The sequence below is a fragment of the Thamnophis elegans genome, chromosome 3 (genome assembly GCF_009769535.1).
Source record: "Thamnophis elegans isolate rThaEle1 chromosome 3, rThaEle1.pri, whole genome shotgun sequence".
In the NCBI taxonomy this organism is placed as follows: domain Eukaryota; kingdom Metazoa; phylum Chordata; class Lepidosauria; order Squamata; family Colubridae; genus Thamnophis; species Thamnophis elegans.
The window spans coordinates 15,758,553-15,783,608 of record NC_045543.1 but is presented as its reverse complement, the minus strand read 5'-3'; the positions used below and the strand labels follow the sequence as shown (position 1 = coordinate 15,783,608).

The following is a 25,056-nucleotide window of genomic DNA, read 5'->3' as shown; positions in this document are numbered from 1 at the left end:
TCCTATGGAATGAATGGAATGGAATGATACGTGTTGAGTTACTTACGGAGTAAAACATGCTTTTCTAAGAAGAAATCTTTTTTAATCGGATTCTGCACTTTCTCCATTCCGAGAAAAGTAATTACTGAATCACAGTTAGTTACCATTTCTGAAACCCAGTTTCGTTCGGTTCCCAAGAGACTCCCGCGTAAACACGCAAAATCCTCCCACCTCCCTCACCTTCATTAACCCCTCCCCGTTTAAAACAACCATAGAGCACGCCCTTGCACAGCGCCGCATGTATTGCATCACGCATAGAAAACATCAGAGCGTTCCGTACAGGCACTTCCGGCCTAAAACTCGACTTGGTTTCCCCCCTTTTAGCCGCCGATGTAACAAATACAGTACAGTATAGTATAGAGAACCACCATAGAGATGAAAGAATCTAGAGAGGCACAATCGGGGCTCATAGACACTCCCGTCCTATGACGGCTTCTAACCTCCACCGGAAATTCAGGCTGCATGTCACGCTCTCATCATTTTCCAGCTCTATGTTGCCAGGTGTAGGGAGGAGGTGGAAGAAGAGGCGGCCCTATGAGAGGCGGCGGCGGAGCAGCGCCTCGCAGTGGAAGCGGGAGGCTTCGCCGTGACCGAGGAGAGAAAGGGACGAGAGAACGAGTAATGGCGGCCAGTTAGTGGTGGGTGACTGAGCTGAGAACGAGGAGGGGGAGCAGCAGCAGCAGCGCTCCGCGCCTTCGGGCCCTTGTCCTTCGGCTCAGCGGCAGCGTCGCTCCTCGCAGCAGAGGCGGTGGAGTCAGCGGCAGCGCCGCCCTTCCCGGGGTGGCTGCAGTGAGGCCATGGTGAACACCCGAAAGAGCTCCCAATCTCAGCGTCTCTCCGGGAAGGCGGCAACGGCGGCGGTGGTCCCGGGGTCCAGCAGCCATTTCATCTCATCCAGGACCCGCTTGTCTAGGACTAGTGCCAAAGCGGCAACGGCAGCCGCGGCGGCGGCGGCGGCAGCGGCGGCCGGTCAGGATGAGGACTCGGTCCGGGTAAGCCGAGGAGGGCGTCGAGGGCGAGAAAGAGGGGTGGGCTTGACGGGACAAGCGGGGCCTTTTGGAAGAGAGTCCGAAGAGCTCGGCGGCTCCAGTCATTTGACGGGCGGCTTGTGGCGGTGGTTGGGGGCGAAGGGGTCGCCGCCGCCGCCGCCGCAAGAGGAGCGGAGCGGCGTCTCATTGTCTCGGGGCGGCCGTCAAGGTTGGAGTGTCAGCGGCGGGCTCGGGAAAGAAAGGGGGGCTCCTGCTTGGACGGTGGTATGAAGGGAGAAGAGGCTCTCCCGCTGTGGATGAGGGGCTTCCGAAGCCCCGCGGGGGGTAGGAGGGGGGAAACGGAGGGGGGTGTCTTGATTTGGAAAAGGACGCCCTCGGGTTGGAGAGCGCTGGTGGTTGTGGCGGACAAGCGCTGGGGAATGTTTGCCAGAGGGAGACGTGAGCGGCGAGGGAGCGCTGCGCTCAGGGAGAGAAGGGGGGGGGGAGCAGGAGAGGGAGGCGGGCTGCGATTGCGAGGGAGGTCATTTGAGGTAGGGCGGCTTAAGAGAGCCTGAGTGTAGCCGGGAAAAAAGAAGAGGCTGGCGGTCGTTGCAAGTGCGGGAGGAGGAGGAGAAGGAGAGGCAAAAAAGGGACGGCCTGGCGCGGGCATCGGTGGCGGAGGGGAGAGGTTTGCGCAAAAAGAGGGGATTTGTCTGGCTTTGAACAATTGACAAGACAGCGCTACAAGAATATGTGTGGGTTTCTCTCTCTCTCTCTCTTTCACCCACATTTCTGTGTCTGTTGTGCCAGGCAGCCAGCTGGGTTTGGGGCAGAGCTCCCTCTCTGGTTGAAAGTGGAAGTGCCATTTGAAAGAAAAACACAAGTGACTTAAAACTGCACCAACTTTAAGTAATTTGGAAGACTTGCTGTTTCCCCCCAGACGCTGTTATGTTTGGAATCTTTTTTCAGACATCACTATGACCACAATGAGCCAACATTGAGATGGTTATTAAGTGAGTTTTGGCTCGTTTTTACGGCTTTTCTTGCCTCGGTGGTTAAGGGAATCACTGCGGTTAAGCATGGTAAATGAATCTTGCTTCCCCACAGTCTTTGCTTGTCAGAAGGTCACAAAAAAGTGATCACATGACCCTGGGACACGGCAGCTGTCATAAGTATCAGTCGATTGACAAGCGTCTGAATTTTGATCATGCGACCATGGGGATGCTGCAGTCATATAAGTACTTGTACTTGACGCCTCTTCACCCATCGTGGGTATAGGCGACTTCCATGGAAATTTGACGCCACTGTTACGGCGATCCATGGAAGCTGTTTCGGCTGGATATACCCAAGGGGACGCCAGTCCCAAGGGTCGACAGAGCCCGATTGGTGGGAATGGGGGGCACCACGTGAAGGCCGGGTTGTCGTTTGATAGTTGAGAGGCTTTGCAATAAGCGTTGCAATGTATATTTTGCGCATCAACTATCCTTGCCCCCCATGACTGCATACTTATATGCAGTAATATAAGTATGAAAAATGGTCAGTGCTGTTGTAACTTCGAATGGTCACTAAATGAATTGTTAAGTCAAGGACTACTTGTATGCTTTTCAGTCTGTTTGAAATAAATAAATAGACTTACAAGTGAATGTGATAATCTCATGTTTCAGATTATTTTATACATTTTAATTGAATGTTTTACAGTTTTGGATGCAGGTCTCGTTTCTTTACCTTGTTGAAAAACAGGATAAGTGATTTCTTGGTGGACTTTTAAAAATAATTGCTTTTAATATTTTTTTCATGTGTATGTTAACAGTGTGAATCATATAGTTCAGCGTCATTCGCATACTGAATTCATATGCTATTTCAATCTTGCAGAACATTGGGAGAATTTAAAAGCTCTCCTGTGTGTTATAACGAGGGGCCAGTGTGTCTGCAACCTCCACTCAAACATGGGCAACAGTGAGGATCTGTTTTTGTTGTCGATTTCCTGGAAAACCTTAAGGTTACTTTGGCAATGGTTTTGAAAAAGTAGTAACTCACTTGTCAGTTACATTTGGCTAAAACCTGTTATGCACTGAAAGTACTTCAATTATTTCTAAACTAAGTACATATCACATTACATGTGATATTTCATAGTGCAGTCATGAATATTCTGATATTGCACAATAGAAATAAGCGTTTGGAGCTTAAAAAGTAATGGGATGGATGCATTGCATACTAATTGATCAATTAATTTTTATTTGTGAAAATTTTAGACCACCATTGCTTAAATAGTCCAGGAGTTGACTTGTATAATCAGTATCATCAATGTAGTGATAATACCTGACCTCAGATCTTTCTTGATGCCCTTGTATAGTTAAACTAGGAGGAGAGCCTTCTCGGTGGCTGCTCCGACCTTCTGGAACGAACTCCCCGTGGAGATTCGGACCCTCACCACCCTCCAGTCCTTCCGCACTGCTTTAAAGATCTGGCTGTCCCGGCTGGCCTGGGGTTAAGATTCTATCCCCACCCGAATTGTGTGACTGTTGTGCTCTCTTTTTAATATGTTGTATTGTCTCCATGTTGGAATATTGTTTGTCTTCCCCCCCCTTTTTTTGAACTGTGAGCCGCCCTGAGTCCCCCCAGGGAAAAGGGCGGCATACAAATAAAGGGAAAACTAAAACTAAACTAAAACTAAACAGTAGGGGTGAGAGCATTGATCTCCGAGGTACCTCACAAATTGGGGGTTCTAGTCTCCCTATTTACTAACACTAACTGCAACTGGCCACAGAGGTGGTATTATTGTGTTCCAAATCTCACTCTTTTCATGGTCTGAGGATGATAGCCACTGAGAGATCTAAGAAGCCCATTATTGTTGCACCACTCCTACCTCACTTCTACTGCAGATCATCAACAGTCAACGGGCACAGACTTGGAAAGGATCCAGATAATTTATTAAAACTAAGATCCTCTGTAGCTGCAGTTTTACCACTAATTCAGTGGTCTTCCCCTAAAGATGAAGATTGAAAACTGAATCAATATTATCCAGGATGATTGAGTTCAGTGATCAGTTTTTGAAGGAAGAGTGCATGACTACTTAAAAGGCTGATGGAACCACTTAATCTTTCAGAGAAGCCAATACCACAGCATGGACCCAAATGCATTTAATTTCCTGAGCCAATTTCATAAAACCAGGGTAGGCAAGAAGTAACAAACAAGTGACCAGCTTAACAGTTCCAAGTGTGCTGTCCATTTTCTCTGGAGTTAGGAGCTCCGGCCATGTAACCAAGAAAAACTATGCTTTTTCTCTCACCTTAACTGGATCTGCTCATTCAGTCTAAATCTGAGCATGTTTGTACCTTAGATGCCTAGAGCAGTGTTTCTCAACCTTGGCAACTTGAAGGTGTCCGGACTTCAACTCCCAGAATTCCCCAGCCAGCATTCGCTGGCTGGGGAATTCTGGGAGTTGAAGTCCGGACACCTTCAAGTTGCCAAGGTTGAGAAACACTGGCCTAGAGTACTCTTTACTGTGGCCTTATAGAGGGTTCTTAGTTAAATTCCTTTTTTGGTCCTTCTGTTTAGTCCTGTCTGATTCTCAGAAACTGCCTAGACAAGTCTGTGCTGTTTTCTTGGCAAGGTGTTTTTTTGAAGTGGTTTGCCATTGTCTCCTGAAGGCTGAGAGAAAGTGACTGGCCCAAAATGCAGTCATGTGATTTTTTTGTGTAAGGGGGGGGGGAACTGTACAATAGTGTGAAGTTTTATGATGGCTAAAAGTGCTTTATGGTTCATAAAGCGTTCTTTCTGAGGCTTAGAATTACTTTATTGTCACTTTGAATATACACTAATCAGCATACATTAAAATGAAATTTCGGTGCATACAGTTCTCAAAGGGTCATCACCTCCAATATACACTACATAAACAGGTACAAACAAACAAACAAACAAGCACAAAATTATTCATATAACCACATGTACAGACACAGAGAAACAACACAGTCTAGTTTGGATTTATACATGTACATGGTGAGAAAAACAAATTTTGCGAATTTACCAGATGGATGACATAGGGAACAAAGCAGTTACAGAATCTGGTAGTCCTGCTAGAAATATTCCAAAACCACCTCCCAGAGGGGAGCAACAGTAACAGAACGCAAAGGGGTGTGTGGGATCTCTAACAATGCTTTGAGCTCTAAGCGCATAACGCTTATAAGCAATATCTTGAATTACAGGAAGTGAGCTTCCTATAATCTTCTTGGGTGTCCTTACCACTCTCTGTATGGAGTCTCTGAGGCACTGCTGCCATCAAACCAAACAGTGATGTAATTTGTTAAAACGCTCCTAATTGTGCCTCTGTGAAAAGTGGCCGGGACAGAAGGAGAAAGATATGCTCTCCTCATCCAATGCAGGAAATGCAGACACTAGTTTACACGCTTCACTAAGGATGATGTGTGGAGAGACCAGTTCAGATAGTTATCTGCACCCCCCAGATACTTATTACTAATAATGTTGTAGACTACCTCTACATCTGCATCCTTTATACTGATGGAATATGACTATGCCAGCCCTTTCTAAAATCTACAATCATCTCCTTTGGTTTAGGTTCTAAATGTTCTAAATTTAGAACCAGGTTACTTTTATTGCGCCAGTCCACCAGAGCCTACACCACTTCTCTATAACCATCTTCACTGTCGTCCTGGATAAGACCCACCACTGCCGTATCATTTGCATACTTCCACAATATGATTCATAGCAGATTTGGCACAGAAGTTGTGGGTTATCAAAGTGAATATTAGTGGACTCAACACAGCCCTGTAAGGATCCTGTGGGAGGTGGTTGTAATTTTGAATGGTAAAAAGCAGTGGTTTACTAGTAAACCTTGATAGAGAATGTATGTTATTCCTCTTCAATGATTTCTCAGGTGCTCTCAAAATGTGTTACAGAAAGACTGGAAATCGTTATAGAGGTATGAAGAAATACCCTTTTTTCAAGTAGATTTTTGTGAAAATGTCCCCTTCCCTTTTCTTTTCCCATCATAGCTCTATAACATTCACTAGTGCTGTATAGTTCTCTTTCTAATGTTTTTAGGGGGTGGGTTGCAATGAGGATAGAAAGTCTGCATCTTCAATTTTTTCTTATTCAGAAAAAAAAATTAAACCTATATTTGCCTGACTTGGGTAAAATTATTGTACACGTCCTAAATTTTTGTCATTGCCTTTATACTCTGAGTTTTGTGAGATAACTTCACCCAAAAAAGTCCAAGCCTTTCAGTTCTTACTTAAATTGAATTTGACAATTTTATATCTAGTATCCCCCTATTTATTTTGGTAGAGCCTTTAGAAGATGAATAAGTGCCTACTAAGCAGTCTTGAAATAGTCATTGAAATAAAGAAGAAATATCTCTTGAAGCTATTGGAAGGTTACGTCCTTTTAATCTCACTCTTATTGGTGTTAATTACATTACATTGAAAATTGCTTGCTTAATGACTTCAGGCAATTATGCTGTATTGTTTTTGCCTTGTCTGCTTTATCTAGTTAAGCTCTCCCACACCACTGAAACAGGTTTCAAACCAGTTGTGTAGCTTCAGTTTCTACATAGAATAGAAATTACTCAGAACTCTCACAGGATTGAATCCCAGCATTTTGTATGTTATTAACAGTATAGACACACCTTTGTGTATAAAGTAGGGTGTGACTTGGCCATTATTTAATATTTAATATATAGTTATTTTTCTTCCAGAACTCTTGTTTCTTATTTTATGGAATATATCTGAACTTTCTGAAAGTAGTAACTTGTATGGAATGATACAAACAGCCTGCATAATTGCTGAAAAAAAATGCAGGGATTTATTTTATATATGTTTTGTACTGTCACACACAATTTTACTTCCTGTGTTACATTCAGAGGTGCCTCTGTGCACTTCAGAGGCCCTGTCACAGCGTGTCTGTAAATGGAGTGGAGAAATGCTATTGATCAGCTCCTCTACTTGTTTTGTGGGCTGGTGATATCAAGGGTTTGGAGCATAATTGAGAGAAGCCTTGGTCCATGATATACAGATAGTCCTTGATTTACAACCACAATTGGGACCAAAATTCTCAATTTGCTGAGCAGGATGGTTATTAAGTGAATCACAGCCAATTTTACACCCTTTTTTGCCACGCTTTTAAGCAAATCACTGCATTTGTTAAGTGACATTAAACAAATCCAGCTCACCACCCCCATTGATTTTGTTAGAAGCCAGCTGAGAAGGGTGCAAATTTTGATTATGGGATCATAGTGACGTTGTGATGGTCATAAATGCAAGGACAGTTTTTGCAGTGCTGTTGTGACGTGAAACAGTTGCTCAATAGATGGTTGTAAGTTGCGGACTACCTGTAATTATTTGTGGGGAGACATAGTTTCTTGTTACTGAATATGGGGGGAAAGTTCTGACCAAGACAGGGCAAGGACTCCTGACTTTCTGCTTGTATTTGCCTGGAACAATTTCTTTAGTGTGATACTTTCCCACAAGGGCAAGACTTCCACCAGCCAAACTGTTCAAAGTTGCCCTGTGCATTCTTATTGAGGGAAATAAGAAAGCAATCCTCCTGGAAAATTTGTTTATCACCTGCATTCAAACTCTAAATTGGATATCAGATATTTTTGAAGAGAGCTCCTTCTCTATACATAAGTATGAAACTTAGAAAAAGTGTAAAGTGAAAGTCAAATATATAGTGAGTTAACACCATAAAACCCAATATAGGAAACGTCCTAAAATCAATTGCAGTAATTTAAATTTTATTGGCTTAGTGTGATCATTCTCAATTTTGATATTCTTTATATCATTCTTTAATTCATGTTTCAAGTAATTTTAATTGTTCATTTAAGCTACTTGTTTAAATTGGTTTTTATTTTCATTTTTAGGCTGTATGAGTGGCTTTGATTGCCCTAGGGCTGAAGTGTTAAAGTATAAATTGAAGTAATAATAATAAAATATTTGTTAATATAAATGTTGGCATTTGGACCACTTACAGTGGAAATCAGATTGGCTCCCTTCCTGATTGCATTAAGAAAATTCTGTAGTGCATTTATAATGCAAAATTAGTCATTAATGCCTATATTGATTCAACATAAGAGTCCATTATGTTTTATTGATAGTAGACATTTTAAAATTAGGCTACTGTTGATGTTTCAGTAATTTTCCACATATCTTGTAAATCACTAAGAGATGCATTTGATCGTTGTGAGATATAAATACAAAATAAATAAGCTCAAATCTGATTTAATCCCCAGAAAAAGGTATAGTAATATTCCTCAATTTCTCTCATACTTCCTTTCTAGAATTAGATTTATACTTTTCAGGTGAAGATGATTGCTATTATCTGAATAAGAACCAATTCTTCCCCCTTCTCCTGAATTGGAGAATATTTATCTTGAACAGTGTCATGAATGAGACTACTAACTGTTTGCTTTTTTTTTTCTCTAGAGAGATGATGGTAGTGATGGTAGTTTGAGTGATAGTCACATATCTCCTCCAGCCAAACGTACCTTGAAACATGCTGATTCTGTATGCAAAGACAAATCAAAATCTCGCAATACTGGACAGCGGGAGGAATGGAGTGTCTCAACTGGTCAGTCCCGGTAAGCATACTAAAGATTTTAAAAACCAGTCTGTGTGTGTTTGTGTGTGTGTGTGCACGCGCACATCCGCATGTACTCATACATACACAGTTTTGATCATTTTCTTAAACATCTTAAATTATTGATTAATGCAAAATCTTTACTCCCTTAAAATAAATGTTTCTGCTGTTTAAAATAGCCTCTTTATATTGGGTTCTATTCTAGCCTATGTACTAAAATCTATTGTATGCTTCAGAGAAAGGGAAAACTAAATTTGGGGTGTTACACTCCCATCCCATCTTTCTCATCATGTGTAATTCATCATTACTAACTGATTTTAGCCAGATATTCTGACTTCATGCATAAGTGCATGAGGTACAGCTTGTTCCCGCTTCTTCCCTTCTCTCCCCCCACTCCAAACTTTATTTCAGATGACAAATTTTGTTTGTGGGAAAGAAAAAGAGCAATCCCATCTGTTGCTTACATTAAGACATCTGGAATTCCTTGTGATTATAGTACAGTTTTGTCTGTTCCATGCATATAGCATTATGTTAATAAGTTTAACTAGTTCCATGTTTTCTTCAGCAATAGAAAGCATTAGCCATGTTTATTTCTGCTACAAATTAATAGCTTTTTTTTGCTGTTAACTCCAACAATTACATAGTTTAACCAATGTAACACACACAAATTAGGCTTTGGAGTTGAATTGACCACATATTATTTATGATTCTTTTCAGCATGTGTTACTTGTTCTGTAGGGAAGAGAACAAATATTACTTTTAACAAAAACAAAACAAAGTATAGAGTTTATAGAGGTAATAATATATAAATTGTTAAAATTATTGTATTAGGTATCTGGAACTGCACAAATGAACACTAATATTTCTGATTCCCCACTTTAAAAGCTGAAATGAGACAATGTCCATTTCAAGAGGACCATCATGCCTAATGGAATTTCCATTATTTCTGAACATTTAAACATGAATGGTGTAAAATTAGAAGTGAAAGGCTCATAGATGTTTTTAAAAATAGCACTGTTAAATATTATTTATTTTGATAAATAATTTTCATATTATTTATGCTAATTAGATATATCTAAATATCCTTCTATTTTGTTGTTTTATTGCTGAGAGAAGTAGTTTGGAATAATGATGGTGGTGGTGATGTATACACTTTCCCCCAAGAGAGAAACACGAGAAAATCTACCCCCCCTCCTTTTTTAAAAGTCAGCGTTCATATGTTTTAGGCAAGAATTCTACAATTATACATTTAAAAATACCATTAGTACTTGGTCTCTGGAAAGGAAAAATTAAAGGCTCTTATTTCTATGATGAGCTCTAAATCCTGAATTTTTCAAAATTTGTTTATATTCTGTATATTTCTGAAGAGGCACATTTTGTTTGTGTGTGTGTGTTTCCTTATTTCTGTGGCGAGAATACCCAAAGATGACACATTCACTTCTCTTTCTCTTTCTCTTTTGTTTTGATTGCAGTAATACTTACAATGGCAACATCAGTTTAAAACTAGCGTATTCATCTGTAGTATTGGCATGGAGGTTAAACTGGGAAGAGGGTACAGGAAGTCCTCAAATTATGTTGAGTTGCTTAATTACCAAAGTTATGGCAGACCCATGAAAAGCTGCTTATTGTCTGCTTTTTAAATTCTGACATCATGTGTATGCGCTCGCACCCCCCCACCCCGCAGTTACATGGCCACAGTTTGGACGCTTGGAAACTGGCCCTCATTTAGTGCTGTTTGCAGCACTCCACAGTCACGTATCTGTGATTAAAACTTTTTTTCTTGGAGCCAACGTTTACTTCTGTAAATGTTGAACCCCATAACAAATAGTGGGTTCACTTAACGACCAGAGTATTTGCTTAACAACCTTTATATTAACCTTACAACTGCTTCTTTCACTTCACAACTGTTGCATTTGCTTAATGACCATTGCAAAAATAGTTAAATCGGGGTCATCCCATGATGAACTGCTTTATGATTGACACAAGCCATGGCCATAATTGCCAGGCTCAGTTACAGTCATAAATTGAAGGCTACTTGTACAGAAAAGCATGAAAGCTTTGGTGCTGATATCCCAGTTGATGCTGGGTTTAATGTAAAAAATATGCCTGTGGGAATTTGTGAAGGGGAATTTCCTAATTATGGCTGGGCCATAAGAACGTTCACCTGAATGTTTTTACAGACATGTTTCCTAGCTTTGCATCAAAAACAAAAGATTTCTTAGGTCTGATTAGATTTATTATAGCATTGGTGATGGGATATACACATACATCCAATGATGCACTGGAACAGGCTTGTATTGCTCATGAGAGCCTATTATTAAATTTTCTAGAATTTTGCAAACCAGTAGATAGCAGACCTGAGTTGCTATACCTACCGTAGTATTGTGTCAATCAGCTGTTAGGCAGCTGGTAGTGCAACCAAGTGAATGAAGCCAGCAGAGCCAATCGTTATACATTTACCAGCATAGATATATAACTATATCCTCTTTTCATTTTAACTCCTTAGCTATTTTGGAAAGTAAAGTATTTAAAGTTTTTACGTTACAAGTTCTTTCTGTGATAATATTGCATTTTGTAGTAGTGGCTAAAGCATGTTAAAATGAAAAAAAATATCAAGGTTTGGATTATTGCCATTTTTCATCTCATAATTAGGAATGCTAAACTTCATTAAATAAATACCAAATTTAAAGAGTGACACCAGGATTTCTGATTGATGACTGTAGACCAGAGGTAGAGAACTTCCAGAGCAAAGCTTCTGGAAGCAGATGTTGTTCTAGAGATATTCTAAAAAGTATCACTAAACTGACTGCATAACTCAAAAATAAAATAAGTTACATTTTTTGTCTTGGCTTTGTCTATCATTTGAAAGTAGTCTCCTGTGTGGATCTTCTAATGAAAAAAATCACTTTCCTGCTTTCAATGAGTTATTAACTTTGCTCCTTGTTTGTAGAAGCAACAAAAAAATTCCTTAAGTATTTTAAAATACACACGTTGGGATATAAATAGTTTTCGTATCACTTGCAGAGTTGAAATTATAACAGTTTATGTCCAATATATACCATATTTTTTGGAGTATAAGACACACTGGCATATAAGACGCACCCAGGTTTTGAAGAGGCAATTTTTTTTTAAAAAAGTAGATAGGTAGATAGATAGAGGGATAGAGAGGGAGAGAAAGAGAGAGAAATACAATAGGTAGGTAGGGAGAGAGACAGTAGTTAGCAGTGACGTGCGGTGAGGTTTATGGCTGATGAGGCAAGCGGGCAAAAGCCGACCTATGTCGGACACAGCAGCAGGGTGTTCGGACACCCCGCTGCTCTGTCTGCCATAGAGGTGTCCCGCATCTATGGCGGACATGGCACTGGGGCTTTCCTACCTTCACTTTCTGACTGCTTCTTGCCGCCGCCGCGCTCCGCTGCCTCGCCCTCCGCCTCCTCCAACGAACAATCCCGCTGCTGTTTGTCGGAGGAGGCGGGGGGCGAGGAGGCGGAGTGTGGCGGTGGTGAGAAGCAGTCGGAAAGTGAAGGTCCGAAAGCCCTGGCGCTGTGTCCGCCATAGAGGCGTCCCGTGTCTATGGTGGACACAGTGCCAGGATGCCCCGCCACTGTGTCCAACATAGAGGCGTCCCGCGTCTATGGCAGACACAGCACCGGGACGCCCCACCACTGTGTCCGACATAGAGGTGTTCTGCGTCTATGGCGGACACAGCGCCGGGGCTTTCAGACCTTCACTTTCTGACTGCTTCTCGCTGCCGCCACGCTCCACAGCCTCACCCCCGCCTCCTCCGACGAACAATCCCACTGCTGCACCTCTGCTTTCTTCAGCTCGAACGGAGCCGGGACACCCAAGCTGCTGGCGGCGGCAGTGGGGGCCACCTGAGCGGCCATGATCCCCCTCCCCAGCCAGCCAGCCAGCCAGCCCACCCACCCCCCGCCCGACCTACTCCTCGCCTGGCCGGCACAAGGCCTCACCGCTCTTCTCCTCGTCCTCCCTGCTCAAGCGGCGGCGGGCTCCGTGGGACAATAGGGTCTCATTCCTCCTCTGGCGTGGCGAGCTCCAGCGGGCTGGATGCAGGTGCGAGGGGCCTGGCCCCGCGGTGCCTCCTCGCTCAGTTGCAGCCGGCGAAGAAAGGGGAGAGGAGGAGGAGAAGAAGGAGGAGGAAAGGGGGGAGCAGGACGGAGCTCCCGGTGGGGGGAGAGGAGAAAGGGAAGGGGGGCACAGCGGGCGAGGAGACGCTGGACAGAGCCCCTTGTGCAGAGCCGGGCGGCAAAAGAAAGCGCCAGCCTGCCAGCGGAGGCGGGTAAATGGCCCGCCTCCGCTGGCGGGCTGCCCTTCTCTTCTCAAACAAGGCTGCCCCTCTCTTCTCGAACAAGCTTCCCCCCCTGCCTCTCTGACTCCTACCCCCTTCCCTTTCTTCTCAAACAAACTCTCTCAAATTGAGAGTTTGAGTGAAGTGAAGAAACAAACACACGCGTGCACACACACACACATACACACACAAATAAATTACTTACAATAATGTAATTACTTACAAATTACATTAATTTTGAATTCCTCCCCCTCCCTCCGACCCACATACCTTTTCCAGCTGTTTCACAGAGGATTTCAAGTCTGCTCTTGCCTGCCATGATGAAAATGTAAAAATGTAAAAGGAAAAAGGGAAGGCCTGCTGAGATCAGGCTGGATTAGCTGCTGCCAGTGTCTCCAATGGATGACTCTGTTTAACTGCTTAAAAAAGCCTCTTTAAAAAGTGCCCTCTACAGGAGGAGGTGAGGGAACCATGTGCCTCATCTACATAAGGAATTTTTCGGCTTTTAACCCTTGCTTAACTCAGCTCATAAAGTGATCATAAAGATAGACTAAATGAGGCAGGTAGTTCTCCCACTTTTTTAAACAGTTAAGCACTAAGTAGAGTCATCCACTGTGACTCTGGCAGCAACTACCTCAGCCTTTTTCCTTTTACATTTTTTTTTCTTTCCATGATGACAGTGATGAGGCCCTGCCTCCCCTGACTGCACGTCCCTGGTAGTTGGGTAGGTAGGTTGATTATATATAGAGAGAGAAATAGAGAGAGAAAGAGAAATACAGTAGGTAGGTAGGTAGGGAGAGAGAATGTAGATAGGTAGGTAGGTAGAGGGATAGAGAGAAAAATAGAGAGACATACAGTAGATAGATAGGGGGAGAGATAGAGTAGATAGGTAAGTATATAGGTAGATAGAGGGGGAGAGAGAGAGAGAGAGACATACAGTAGATAGATAGGGGGAGAGATAGAGTAGATAGGTAAGTATATAGGTAGATAGAGGGGGGGGGAGAGAGAGAGAGAAATACAGTAGGTAGGTAGGGAGAGAGTGAGAGTAGGTAGGTAGGTATTTCCAGGTGTATTTATCCATGTGCTTGAGAAGGAAATAGCTGACAACCTGTAGCACCTAAAACTTTGTTTCTGGTGGCACAGAACTTGATCAATGTAATTCTCATCAACCACTCTAACTAAACACCTTTCTGAAAGGGAAAAAAAAAGTTTTTGCACTCTGCAGACCTCCTCAAAATGGCCCATTTTTCGTGAAAAAAGCCCGTTTTTTAAAATAAATAAATAAATAAAAAAGGCATGAATAGCCTTGGGGGAGTTTGCAAAGGGGGGGGAAGCAAAAAAACAGCCAATTTTTCGCAAAAATGACCCTTTGTGGTCAAAATAAATTGCATGCATAACCTTATGGAGGCTTATAGAGTGCTGCTGGGGGCTGGGGGGGGGCTTTTTTGCTCATTTCTGCCCTCCCCAGTCCCCAGGAACTGTCTGAAAGCCTCCATAAGGCTATGCATGGCGATTTTGGTGAAGGGGCGGGGCTTCAGGAGGCGAAAAAATGCTGTATTCGGTGTATAAGATGCACCCAGATTTTCAGCCTCTTTTTAGAGGAAAAAGGGTGCGTCTTATACTCTGAAAAATATGGTAACACTTGAGAATAGAAGTAATAGCAATATTATGTGAATTGTAATTTTAATGCAACAAACTAATTTTCCAAATTAAATTGTTCTTAGGTTAACTTCTCAATCTGGTGCTACTCTACCAAATGGTCGTAGTTTATGTAAGTACTTCAAAATTAAATTGCTTATTCTGATGCTTAACATTTTTATATTTTTAATGTTCTTTCTGTCTCCCTAATACTTCAATATGCTATGTTACTCTTTTCAGTGCAAAAGTCTTTAAAAAAAAGCTATGTTCATTGTTTCATGACCAAATACCCAGTTGTTAAACTGGCCTCATTTATTTCCATTTTCTTACTCTATTTAGACTGCACCCCAAATCCCTCAAAGCAAATTTGACATGAAGGCTGCAGAGTAATATACATTTATCATTAAAATTGAAATATTTATTATGGATAAAATAGTATTACTATGTATGTCTGTCCGTGTAAATATTTGACACAATTTTTGTACCTTTGTAATCATTAGATTCTGGGGTAGCTCACTCATGTAAATGCCATTAAAACAACAGCTATATAAACCCAACTGATATACATTTTCAACAATCCATGCATCTTGTTATAGACATCCTAAATGCTTACTATTTCTCAATATTAATATTATAACTTGAAATTTGCAGCTCTCAAAAGCTGTTCTCTTCGAGGAGAAAAAAAGGGAGACGGTGACCATGCCTGTATAAATGGAGGCAGAGAAATTAGAAAAAGCTGTCGATCTAGAAAAAACAGATTTGAAAGTCTCAATCAGAGTTTACTGTTTGACCAATTGGTAAACAGGTATGTTGGAATAGTGCAATAATAATAGCGTATAATTTTATGGTATTGTTAAAATTATATTTGTATTATATTTCAGTCCATGAGAAGCATTTTATTTATATATTTAAAAAGATGCTTCCTAACTTGAATATTCAGCTTCCAAACAATGTCGTGTAAACATTAAATCTACTCAGCTAGCCAATTTCAATATCCGAGAACTTTATTGTATTTATTTTATGTAATCTGAATAGAAAACAAATGGATCAGACATTTTTCAGCTTATCCACTTTATGGTCACACCATCTCAGAGGCAAAACTTTACATTTAAAAAAAATAAGGTTCCCAGCAAGAAAGGGAAACTTTCATCCCTGCAATAAATGATGTGAACCAGAATTTTAAGAGTTGAGTTTGTTCAGGAATTATGGAAAATATAGGAATAAACTTTGGACTCGTATTTTTTCTAATTTGATTTTTGCCTCTGAACTATATCTGTAAATCATGGATAAAATATGAATTTGCTCACGCTGGGAAGAGGGTGGTAGTGTTCATTTCTTTAAAGGCAGCTCCTTATATTCAGTAAAAACTTGCTTTGCACTGAGGATTCCTTCTAAAAAGGGTGTAGGAATGTTGTAACGCAAAAATTACTTTTTTGTGTTTTCTACTAGGCGATTTATTTACTGGACCAAAATCTTCCAAGAAACTTATTTAATTTTAACCATATTTAATTATGATCCAGCTTATTGTATTTACTTAACAATATCACAAGACAGTTGTTACATAATTGACTTTGGGCCAATCACTCTCTCTTAGCCCAAGTCAACTCATAGAGTTATTGTCGTGGGGAAAATAGGGGGAGGTGGGAGTATTGTGTGTATTGAGTTATTTATAAAAATAATAAAGGCAGAATATAAATGAGTAAATAAATTACTACCATTTTCTATGTTAGTACTGCTGAAGCTGTTCTTCAGGAAATGGACAATATTAACATCAGACGGAACAGGCGATCAGGTGAAGTGGAACGGTTGCGTATGTGGACAGATACTGAATTTGTAAGTTTAAATTCTCTTCTCATCTTTTTTTTTCCTTAACATTTTGTTTAAGCCTTGAGTATGTTATAGCCTAGCATCGAAAGCACTTGTTAGTGGATCAAATGAATTTTGAATATTCTGTATACAGTTTTCAATCCTTATAACAGGAACATAAGGTAAAGAGAAAGCAATGCAGCTGGCTAGGGAGAAAACCAGTTTCAACCCTGTACTATCTCATAAACAATACAATAATAACTCACAAGAAGTGACATGTGTTGTGGTGGATTATATGGTAGTTAGCCATCTGTAAGACAGTATGATTAATGTGAAATAGTCCATCTACGTATACATGTTTTACTGGTTGGCATTCGGGGCTTATGACTCCCTAGGTTCCTTTAAATAGTAGCAGCTGATATCCAAAATCAAGTCGCAGGAACAGGAAAAACAGTTCCTCTGTCTTGTCTGTTGCAACTTTGGAGACTTGCACAACTCCTAACAGGCTGTGGTGGATGAGTGGATAAATGGAAGCTAGCTGATGAGGCAACAAGGCTTTCCCTTCTATGAGCTGGCCAGCCTGCAACAGCCCCGCCCTTCCCAGCTACCTTATTGGCTGCTGGGAAGCTGTGGCTCTGAGTGGTAGAATTCTTGAGTCTCTGGCTCATTTCTGTAGATTCCAGCTCTTGGGGCAGCAACAACCTGTGCCTCACATTGCCACATGGTGGCAAGGCCAGAAAATTGTAACCAGCTAGTCAGAGAGTGCCTTGCTGCTGTGAGTTCTACAGTGCTGATTGTGCCTCCCTTGTCTCCAGATGTGGGGGCTTATCTAAGAACAGATGCTCCATTCTTATAAAATCAAATATTTCTATGTGCCGAATAGATACAATAACTGAATTATTTTCTGAACTCTCCCATGAATTCTTTTATAGTTCCTAAGATAGAACACTCAGTACTCTGACCGGAATTTCCAATAAAGATACTTACATTTGTTTAGCCTGTGATTTTAGCATCTCTCTGTCTTGCATACATGCAGATTCTCTCTTATTAAAATACTTGTTATGACTATGAGAGCTTGGTTAACTATATAGTTGGAAGCTACATGTATATTTAGCTGTTAGAAATGCAGATTATTCTTGAGGTTTTTATTTTAGGAAAACATGGATATGTACTCAAGAGTGAAAAGGAGGAGGAAATCATTAAGGAGAAATAGCTATGGAATCCAGAACCACCACGAGGTTTCCACAGAAGGTGAAGAAGAAGGTAATGGTGATAGTAATTTGACAGCTACTTTGATAAATACAAGTGAAATATTATTATGCTGAAAAACAACACAAGTTATTTCAGTTCTTAATAGTCCAGAAAAACTTATTAATCAAACTACAATTAAATGTTGGATACTAACAGACGAGTCTTCAGTTATGGATTCAGGCCCTGGTAATTCCTTCCTGGTTTGATAAATTCTAATCAGTGCTGTTTTTCCCCTCAGACATTCATGGTGCTTTTGAATGAATTGTTCAGGACTGATTTGAAAATATTTTTGCTTGTGGGTCTTTCTTGTCATTTTATAGTTTTGATCTTGAAATTATAACAGCTTTGTCATGTGTTCAAAGTCTCATAGATACCTTATAATATTTCAAGAAGTGTTTTTAAACATATTAAAATTATCTATCTATTATAAAATTCATACTGGAATATTGCAAACTATCCAAATCAGTGTTACATTTTGTAAAATAAATTTCTTCCGTAAAGTAACAAGTGCTCTTTAATAGATATTATCAAATTACCTGAATGCACTTTTATAAATATTTAATGGGGATTTTTCTAGAATCTCAAGAAGAAGATGGGGATATTGAAGCAGAGGAGGCAGAAGGAGAAGAAAATGACCGTCCATATAATCTCAGACAAAGAAAAACAGTAGATAGATATCAAGCGCCTCCTATAGGTAAGATTAAAAAAAAAGATTTATGTAACTGAAATAACTTGGTTCAGCAATATTTTACCCTTGTTATATAGCATTAGATTAGAAGTAAATGGATCATGGATCAACCTCAAAATAATAAAATTCAGCAAATGATCGGTCCTCTAAATTTAATTTATTTAATGTTAAAATTAAATAGGATAAAATGGCTGAAGAAAGAATCATTATCTGCTCCTCTCTGTAAGAAAACGTATAGGGAAAAAAGAAACAAAACTTATTACTTCTCCAAGTGTTATTTCCTCCCCCCCCCTTTTTTTTTTGTGTGCAGTTGAACATATAGTATAAAGGGAGATTTCTATAACAGTTGATAGTTTGGGCTGTTACTGTTTTGAACAGATACTTATGGTAGCATCTGTTTTGTCCTATATTTTCCTTTCTTTGATTTACTTACTGAAAAAGTAGGTACAGTCCTGTTTGTGGTTGTGTGTATGTGACCACCAAGAGTTGTTTGATTGTGGCAAGATACAAATGAAATAATAAATGAATAATTCTGCCACAGCCTCTACTTGTTAAACTTGATAAAATTAGAAATGCCTCTAAGATCTCTGTCCACTCATTAGGCAACTCACTCAGAACATGTTTTGGGGAATTGCATGCAAAGTGTTTAGTATAAATTCATGCGAGACATAATGCTCATTCTCCCATTTTCTTACGTTTTTCATAAATAATAAATAGTTTTGATTTAATAGATTTCTACTTTGCTGTTTTGTGTTTACCTGGGATTATTTCTGATAAATTAAGATCTGTGATTATTTTGGTACTTTGTTTAACAGTACAGAATTTGTTTAATATAACTGATTATTACATGCAAACTCTTAAACTAACCAACTTTTTGGTTGGTATTACTTTTCTTGGTTGTGTTGGAGAGGAGAGTTGGGAAGTATTTGAACCTGGCTTTTTTTTTACCTTTCTGTTTATGTGAGTAATGCTAAATCAAGACATTGTACTAGGCCATAGTGAAAGACACAGAATTGCACATGACTGTATTTCAATGAAAAATATTTTGTAAGTCAGCAATACAAAGTTTTTTATCTTAAAGCTTTTATCTTTATTATGCTTCAATGTTTAGTGAAAGGTGTTCCTAAAACTAGAATTTAATGTTTCATTAAAATACAAGTGTGAGTAGGAGTATTTAATGTAAGGCGTATCTTACATAAAAACAAAATTAAAAAAACAAAATTGGAGAAGAGAGGATGAAAAAATATATCTTATTTGCAAACATTTCTGATTTATGAAAAATATTAGATGCCTTACAGCAAGGAACTAGATTTTTATACAATACTGTAAAAACATTTACATGTCAAAATTGATTATCTTATCTAGTTCCAGCTCACCAAAAGAAAAGGGAAAACACATTATTTGACATTCATAGATCTCCTGCAAGAAGAAGTCATATCAGGTAAATAATATATTAGGATATTTTATACTGCCATTATGCTACCATGTTGGAATTTCAGGAATAATTTCTGGAAGAATCGGCTGGGTAAAAAATACAAAAGCTAAGCCAATGCATCCTTCCTCTGTTACAACTATAACATAAAAGAGAAAGATAGCATAACACAATGCAGAGGAATACTTTGCAAATCACCCCTCTAAACCATTGTCATAGTTTGGTATTCTAAAAGCCATTCCTCCAGAAATTTTGCTGAAGTAATGTTTTATGAAATATCTTTGAATAGTTCTGTCATTTTTTTGTCGGTTTCTCACACACGCATACACACACACACATACACACACACACAATTGTTTTCAGCTTTTTTGAAAACAGATTTATATCAGAGATAATGATGGGCTGGTAAATTAAATTTTGCAGTAAAGTTTGATGAGGAATGAATGGGATGATTCTTGTTCTATGCCTAATAGAGAATGACCTACTGTATTTCCTGTGTTAATTTCAGGCTTCCTTTTTCCATTATATTTCAACTTAGAAATTGTGGCTTAATCTCTGTTTAAAAAAAAAACTTGACATGTTGATCCTCTTTTGTAGTCAAAATTAAACCACAATTTCTCCTCTTACATTGGAACAACAGTGTTTGTGAGTATATGGGAAGACCAGGGATTGCTGTGTCTTGTTGCTTCTCTGACATATCAGTGTATTGTGGCATCTGAACTAGCTCACGTGATGAAAACAAGAGAAGCATTAAACAAAAGACATTGCAACTTTAAATTATCTGTTTTAATTTGTTAGCATTCACTAAGCACAATTCAGTGCACGCTCGTCTTCAGTGAAATGTTCTATTGCTTCCGCAGGAGAAAGAAACATGCCATTCATAGTAGTGATACAACCTCTTCAGATGAAGAACGTTTTGAAAGAAGAAAATCTAAAAGCATGGCAAGAGCGAGAAACCGGTAACAATTTCTTTCTCATCATTCAACTAAGGGGGAAAATGGCTTGGTTTCATGTGCTTGGCCTGATGAAATTTGCCAACCATGTGGAAATTATTTTATTCTAATTAAGGGTGCTGTTATGAGGCATGGTCATACATGTTATGTATGGACCTTGGTGTCCTCTGAGCTTGGTTGTTTTCTTGCAGATGTTTCATTACCAAACTAGGAAACATCATCAGTGCTCATTGATAATGTTATCTAGCTTGTTAATTAAATGTCTGCAATAAATCAACCACACTCAGAGAACACCAAGGACGCCACAGTTCAACTCTAAACTACAAATATTCTCTTGTAGTAATAGAAAATATACATTTTGAACATGTTTTTATATCATGGGATTTCTTCAGGCTTGCCCATCTGTGAACATAAATTTGTATTTCTATTGGAGGTAAGGAGCGAGGCATTGTTTTTCTTGATTATTGTTTATCTTTAGTCTTAATTGATACCTTCTATGCCAGAACAGAGTAGAACATCTTTCTTATCATCATGGATCCATTCTAATTCTACAGAATCGTGCACCCATTTGACAACTTTTCAGGGCAAATGGAACTGTAAAGAAAAGAATGGCAACATTTTTAGGTTGGGGGCTGAATATTGTCCTTGTACTCTTTTGAAAGTTATTTGGGGCAAAGCCACTGATGTACTGATGTTATCAGAATACGTGGACTAAAATTGTCAGCCAGGGACTTTACATGAACTATAGACTGGGCCCATCCCTACTGTTTCTAAAACGTAGTGCCTCCTTCCTTCCTCCATTGTTAGCAAAATGCCACTGAATTTAATTTCAGATGCAGCTCAATTTATTTTGATGTATTATTTGATTATTATTTTTTTACTTTTGGGGGTGGCAGTGGGGTTATTTATCCATTATGTCTTCATGAAAGTTATAATTTTTTTCTCTAATAACATTCTCATTCTATTTTGGGGACAAGATGAAATACCGTACCTGAAAAGTTACAGTTCCATTCTATGCATGCATGCATCTTTATTCAGCATGAAATTTATGGATTTTAAAAAATATGTCATAGGTGTCTGCCAATGAATTTCAGAGCAGAAGATTTGGCTAGTGGAATCTTACGTGAACGAGTGAAAGTTGGAGCAAGCTTGGCTGACGTGGATCCAATGACTCTTGACAAATCGGTGTGCTTTTTTTCCTTTGTTTAGAATTGACTGTGCTAAAATCTTTTAAGTTTTGTAACATTCAATCTTGAAGAATGAAATATTTATAGCTATTTTGCTTATACCAGATTAAAAGTAGACTCTTTGGGATAATAATTTTGCTACTAAAATTTTGAAATATGTTGATGCCTTAATTTTTTGTATTGCTTTTTATCTTCCTTTTAGGTCCGTTTTGATAGTATAGGTGGGTTGAGCAATCATATCCATGCACTTAAGGAAATGGTTATATTTCCTCTTCTGTATCCTGAAATATTTGAAAAATTCAAAATTCAGCCCCCAAGGTAGGCTTTGCTCATATTTACACTTGAATTAATCTACCAGAATACACAAACTTTGTTGGATTTAGGGTTATTTTAAAGAATAGCTTAATAAAGAAATGGACAAAAGCTAGATCTGAATTAATTTAATTTAATTAAAATAAACCATGTTAGACCAACATGATTATTTCCCTTATTTCATTATTTTAAAATCCTATTATTTGTCAGATTAAAAGGTACAATACGTTGCAAATTATTTGAAGGGGAGACACTCCATGTTTTACTAGCTGCAGTTGGGTTCAGCCATTTGATTTAAGCAGGAAAAAAGCCATTCCTAGATCAGATTCTCTTCCCCCATGACTCAGTATGCCTCCAAATCTCTGGAAAAATGGAATAGTTGTGAGAAAGTTGCTGGAATTAAAGTTTGCTGAGAGAAGAAGACAATAGCCAAGTCAAATACATTTGTAAGACAGTTGATGAAATATCTTGCTTTAAAAAGTTTTCTTGCAGAAAAGGTATTTTACATCTTTGTGTTGTGTAATTTCCCTTAAAGTTGCCAATCTAGAAGTATGAGAAAGCTAGGGAAAATAGAGCTGCCAGACAAAGACCATTTGCTACTTCTATGAAAAATTTAACAAAGCGAAATAGTTCAGTAATATTGTAAAATATGGAATAAATCAATATTGATCCATCCTGTACAAAGAAAAATGCAACTAAACATAACACAGAAGCAGAATAGCATTGTGGGTTCTTCGACTTATGAAAGGAGCTATTGAATGGATACTAATAAAGATGGAAATAGTCATGGAAATCCTCCAGAAAAACTAAGAGTTGGCAAAATTCCTTACTGTAAAAATTTAACGCTGTATATGTGCTATATGAGACAGCTAAGCATAGGAGTTTCCTAATAAAACTAATTTTTGTTCCAAGGCACATCACTGTTTTCCTTCCTCCTGACCTTATTTACCAAAACTAATGTTTGCATGAGACACAGAAAGCTTGGGAGGTTGTTATTTAGTTATAACAAAGCTAGCGAGCGTTATAACTTTATTCATTTGCGTTTTTTTAGAATATTTTTTTGATATATATAGCTGCCCGCTTGACATTCAACATCAGAGATGTCACATGTATGCCCTATCTCTGACATTCATGTTAATTTATGATGCTTATAAATAAATTGGCCCAGCATATTAGAAAAAAGAGAATGACGTTTTTGTTAAAATAGAAAAAAATGGCATAGATGAAAAATAATAACCATTCCTTGTAAATATTTTCTACTTTTCTACCCTTCAGTGTTTTTAATTAGCAATAACTTTCATTTCACTGGGTATCCAGAACAGATCACTGAGGTCTTGCATCCCTTATCTGGGTAGCAAATACTGGGCTGCTTATGAAGAAAAAGAAATAGTGATTTCTGTATCTGTCCATTTGTCTTCAGGGGCTGTTTGTTTTATGGTCCTCCTGGAACAGGTAAAACCTTGGTGGCTAGAGCTCTGGCCAATGAATGCGCTCATGGGGACAGAAAAGTTGCCTTTTTTATGAGGAAGGGAGCAGACTGTCTCAGTAAATGGGTTGGTGAATCTGAACGGCAGCTTCGACTCCTCTTTGATCAAGTTAGTACACAATTTTATGTATTCAATCCTTCAGCTGAAGTGGGAGATCCGCTTGAACATTTTTGCTAATTGCTAATATATCCCTCTATGTTTGCAAAAGTAATACCATAATGAGCAAAAGTATTTCCCATTCAGAATAGCTGGATGAAAACTGATTTTGTTTCCAGTCTCTGTTGTCGTATTGCCAGACTGAGTTCATTACCTTGGATCATTCATGGTAATTCCTGTATTAATATTTGCTGGAGTCATTATAGGGAGAAGAAAAAGATCATTAAATGTGAAATAACAGCAAAGAATAGAAACAATTGCTGGGAGTAACCATGAACTGTAAGAAGACATGAAGGAAATATTTTATTTCCTTCGATTATGATTTTCATTCTGAAAATTAAGCAAATACAATTTGCCGCATCTCTAGTCCAGAGGACAAATTGTATCCGTCACCCTTTTTAAAAAAAGCTAATTGTATTAATGAATGGGACAATATCCTATCCACAGAATGTAGTTCTTTGACACTGAAGCTCTTGGGTGGAGGGAGACCCATTGCTGTGCTTCCTCTTCCATCATTAGATGATTGACATGGAGGAGTGAGGTTCCAGAAAGGGGAAAAAAATCTCCACTTGGAATGCTATAGACTTAATAGGTCTTGCAGGCCAATTTTGGCAAATGTATTTTTTCATTGTTAGGAAATGCCCATAAAAACATGTTTCAGAAAGATGAATAAGTGAAGTTGCTAGTTGTCAAATCAGTAGAAAATGCAGTGGCTCCTTTTGCTTAAAGAGATAAAAAAGTGATATTGATTACTCAACACCTCTGAAGTCTAGTATTTTTGCTTGTACTCCTTCAATGAGATGGTGTTTACATAGATTACACCCTAGCCACTAATAGATAATCTTGTGGAGCTGACTAGGGATGGACCTGCTTAGTACATGTATGAAAGACCACTATGAAAGATTACAGCTGTAGGATAGTCTATTGAAATACATCCTGGGAGAGGCAAGTCACTTCAGTAAGGTTGCCAAGAAAACTCTGTGAGTTTTAGATCATTAGTAAAAGTCATTGGGAGTTGAGCTTAGCTCAAAGGAAATTTTCAGAAAACTCAAAAAATCAACATCTTTAAAATGCAGAAATATTTTTCAATAAGCTTCTACAAAGATGGCCCAATTTCTTTTTTTCAGAGCTTTTAAAGTTTATTTTCACATTTGACAAGGGGCTACTCCCAATCCTAATCCACCCTATCACTACTCTTGTGGAGGCTACCAGGTTTTTGCATCATGAGGTCTGCCTA

The 25,056-nt window shown here is 39.1% G+C and overlaps 1 protein-coding gene across 2 annotated transcripts in view; it reads left to right on the top strand.

Moving 5' to 3' along the window:
• The first annotated feature begins 331 nt into the window (after nt 1-331).
• Nucleotides 332-25,056, top strand: part of ATAD2B (ATPase family AAA domain containing 2B) — a 74,264-nt gene continuing 49,539 nt past the window's right edge. For both annotated transcript variants that reach the window (XM_032212848.1, XM_032212847.1), the window contains exons 1-12: nt 332-1,031; nt 8,447-8,601; nt 14,634-14,680; nt 15,199-15,352; nt 16,278-16,380; nt 17,508-17,616; nt 18,182-18,298; nt 19,658-19,733; nt 20,585-20,683; nt 21,751-21,862; nt 22,067-22,182; nt 23,597-23,771. In XM_032212848.1, coding sequence (XP_032068739.1) covers nt 837-1,031; nt 8,447-8,601; nt 14,634-14,680; nt 15,199-15,352; nt 16,278-16,380; nt 17,508-17,616; nt 18,182-18,298; nt 19,658-19,733; nt 20,585-20,683; nt 21,751-21,862; nt 22,067-22,182; nt 23,597-23,771 — 1,458 coding nt within the window. In that variant the 5' untranslated portion in view covers nt 332-836. The remainder of the gene's footprint in view (nt 1,032-8,446; nt 8,602-14,633; nt 14,681-15,198; nt 15,353-16,277; nt 16,381-17,507; nt 17,617-18,181; nt 18,299-19,657; nt 19,734-20,584; nt 20,684-21,750; nt 21,863-22,066; nt 22,183-23,596; nt 23,772-25,056) is intronic.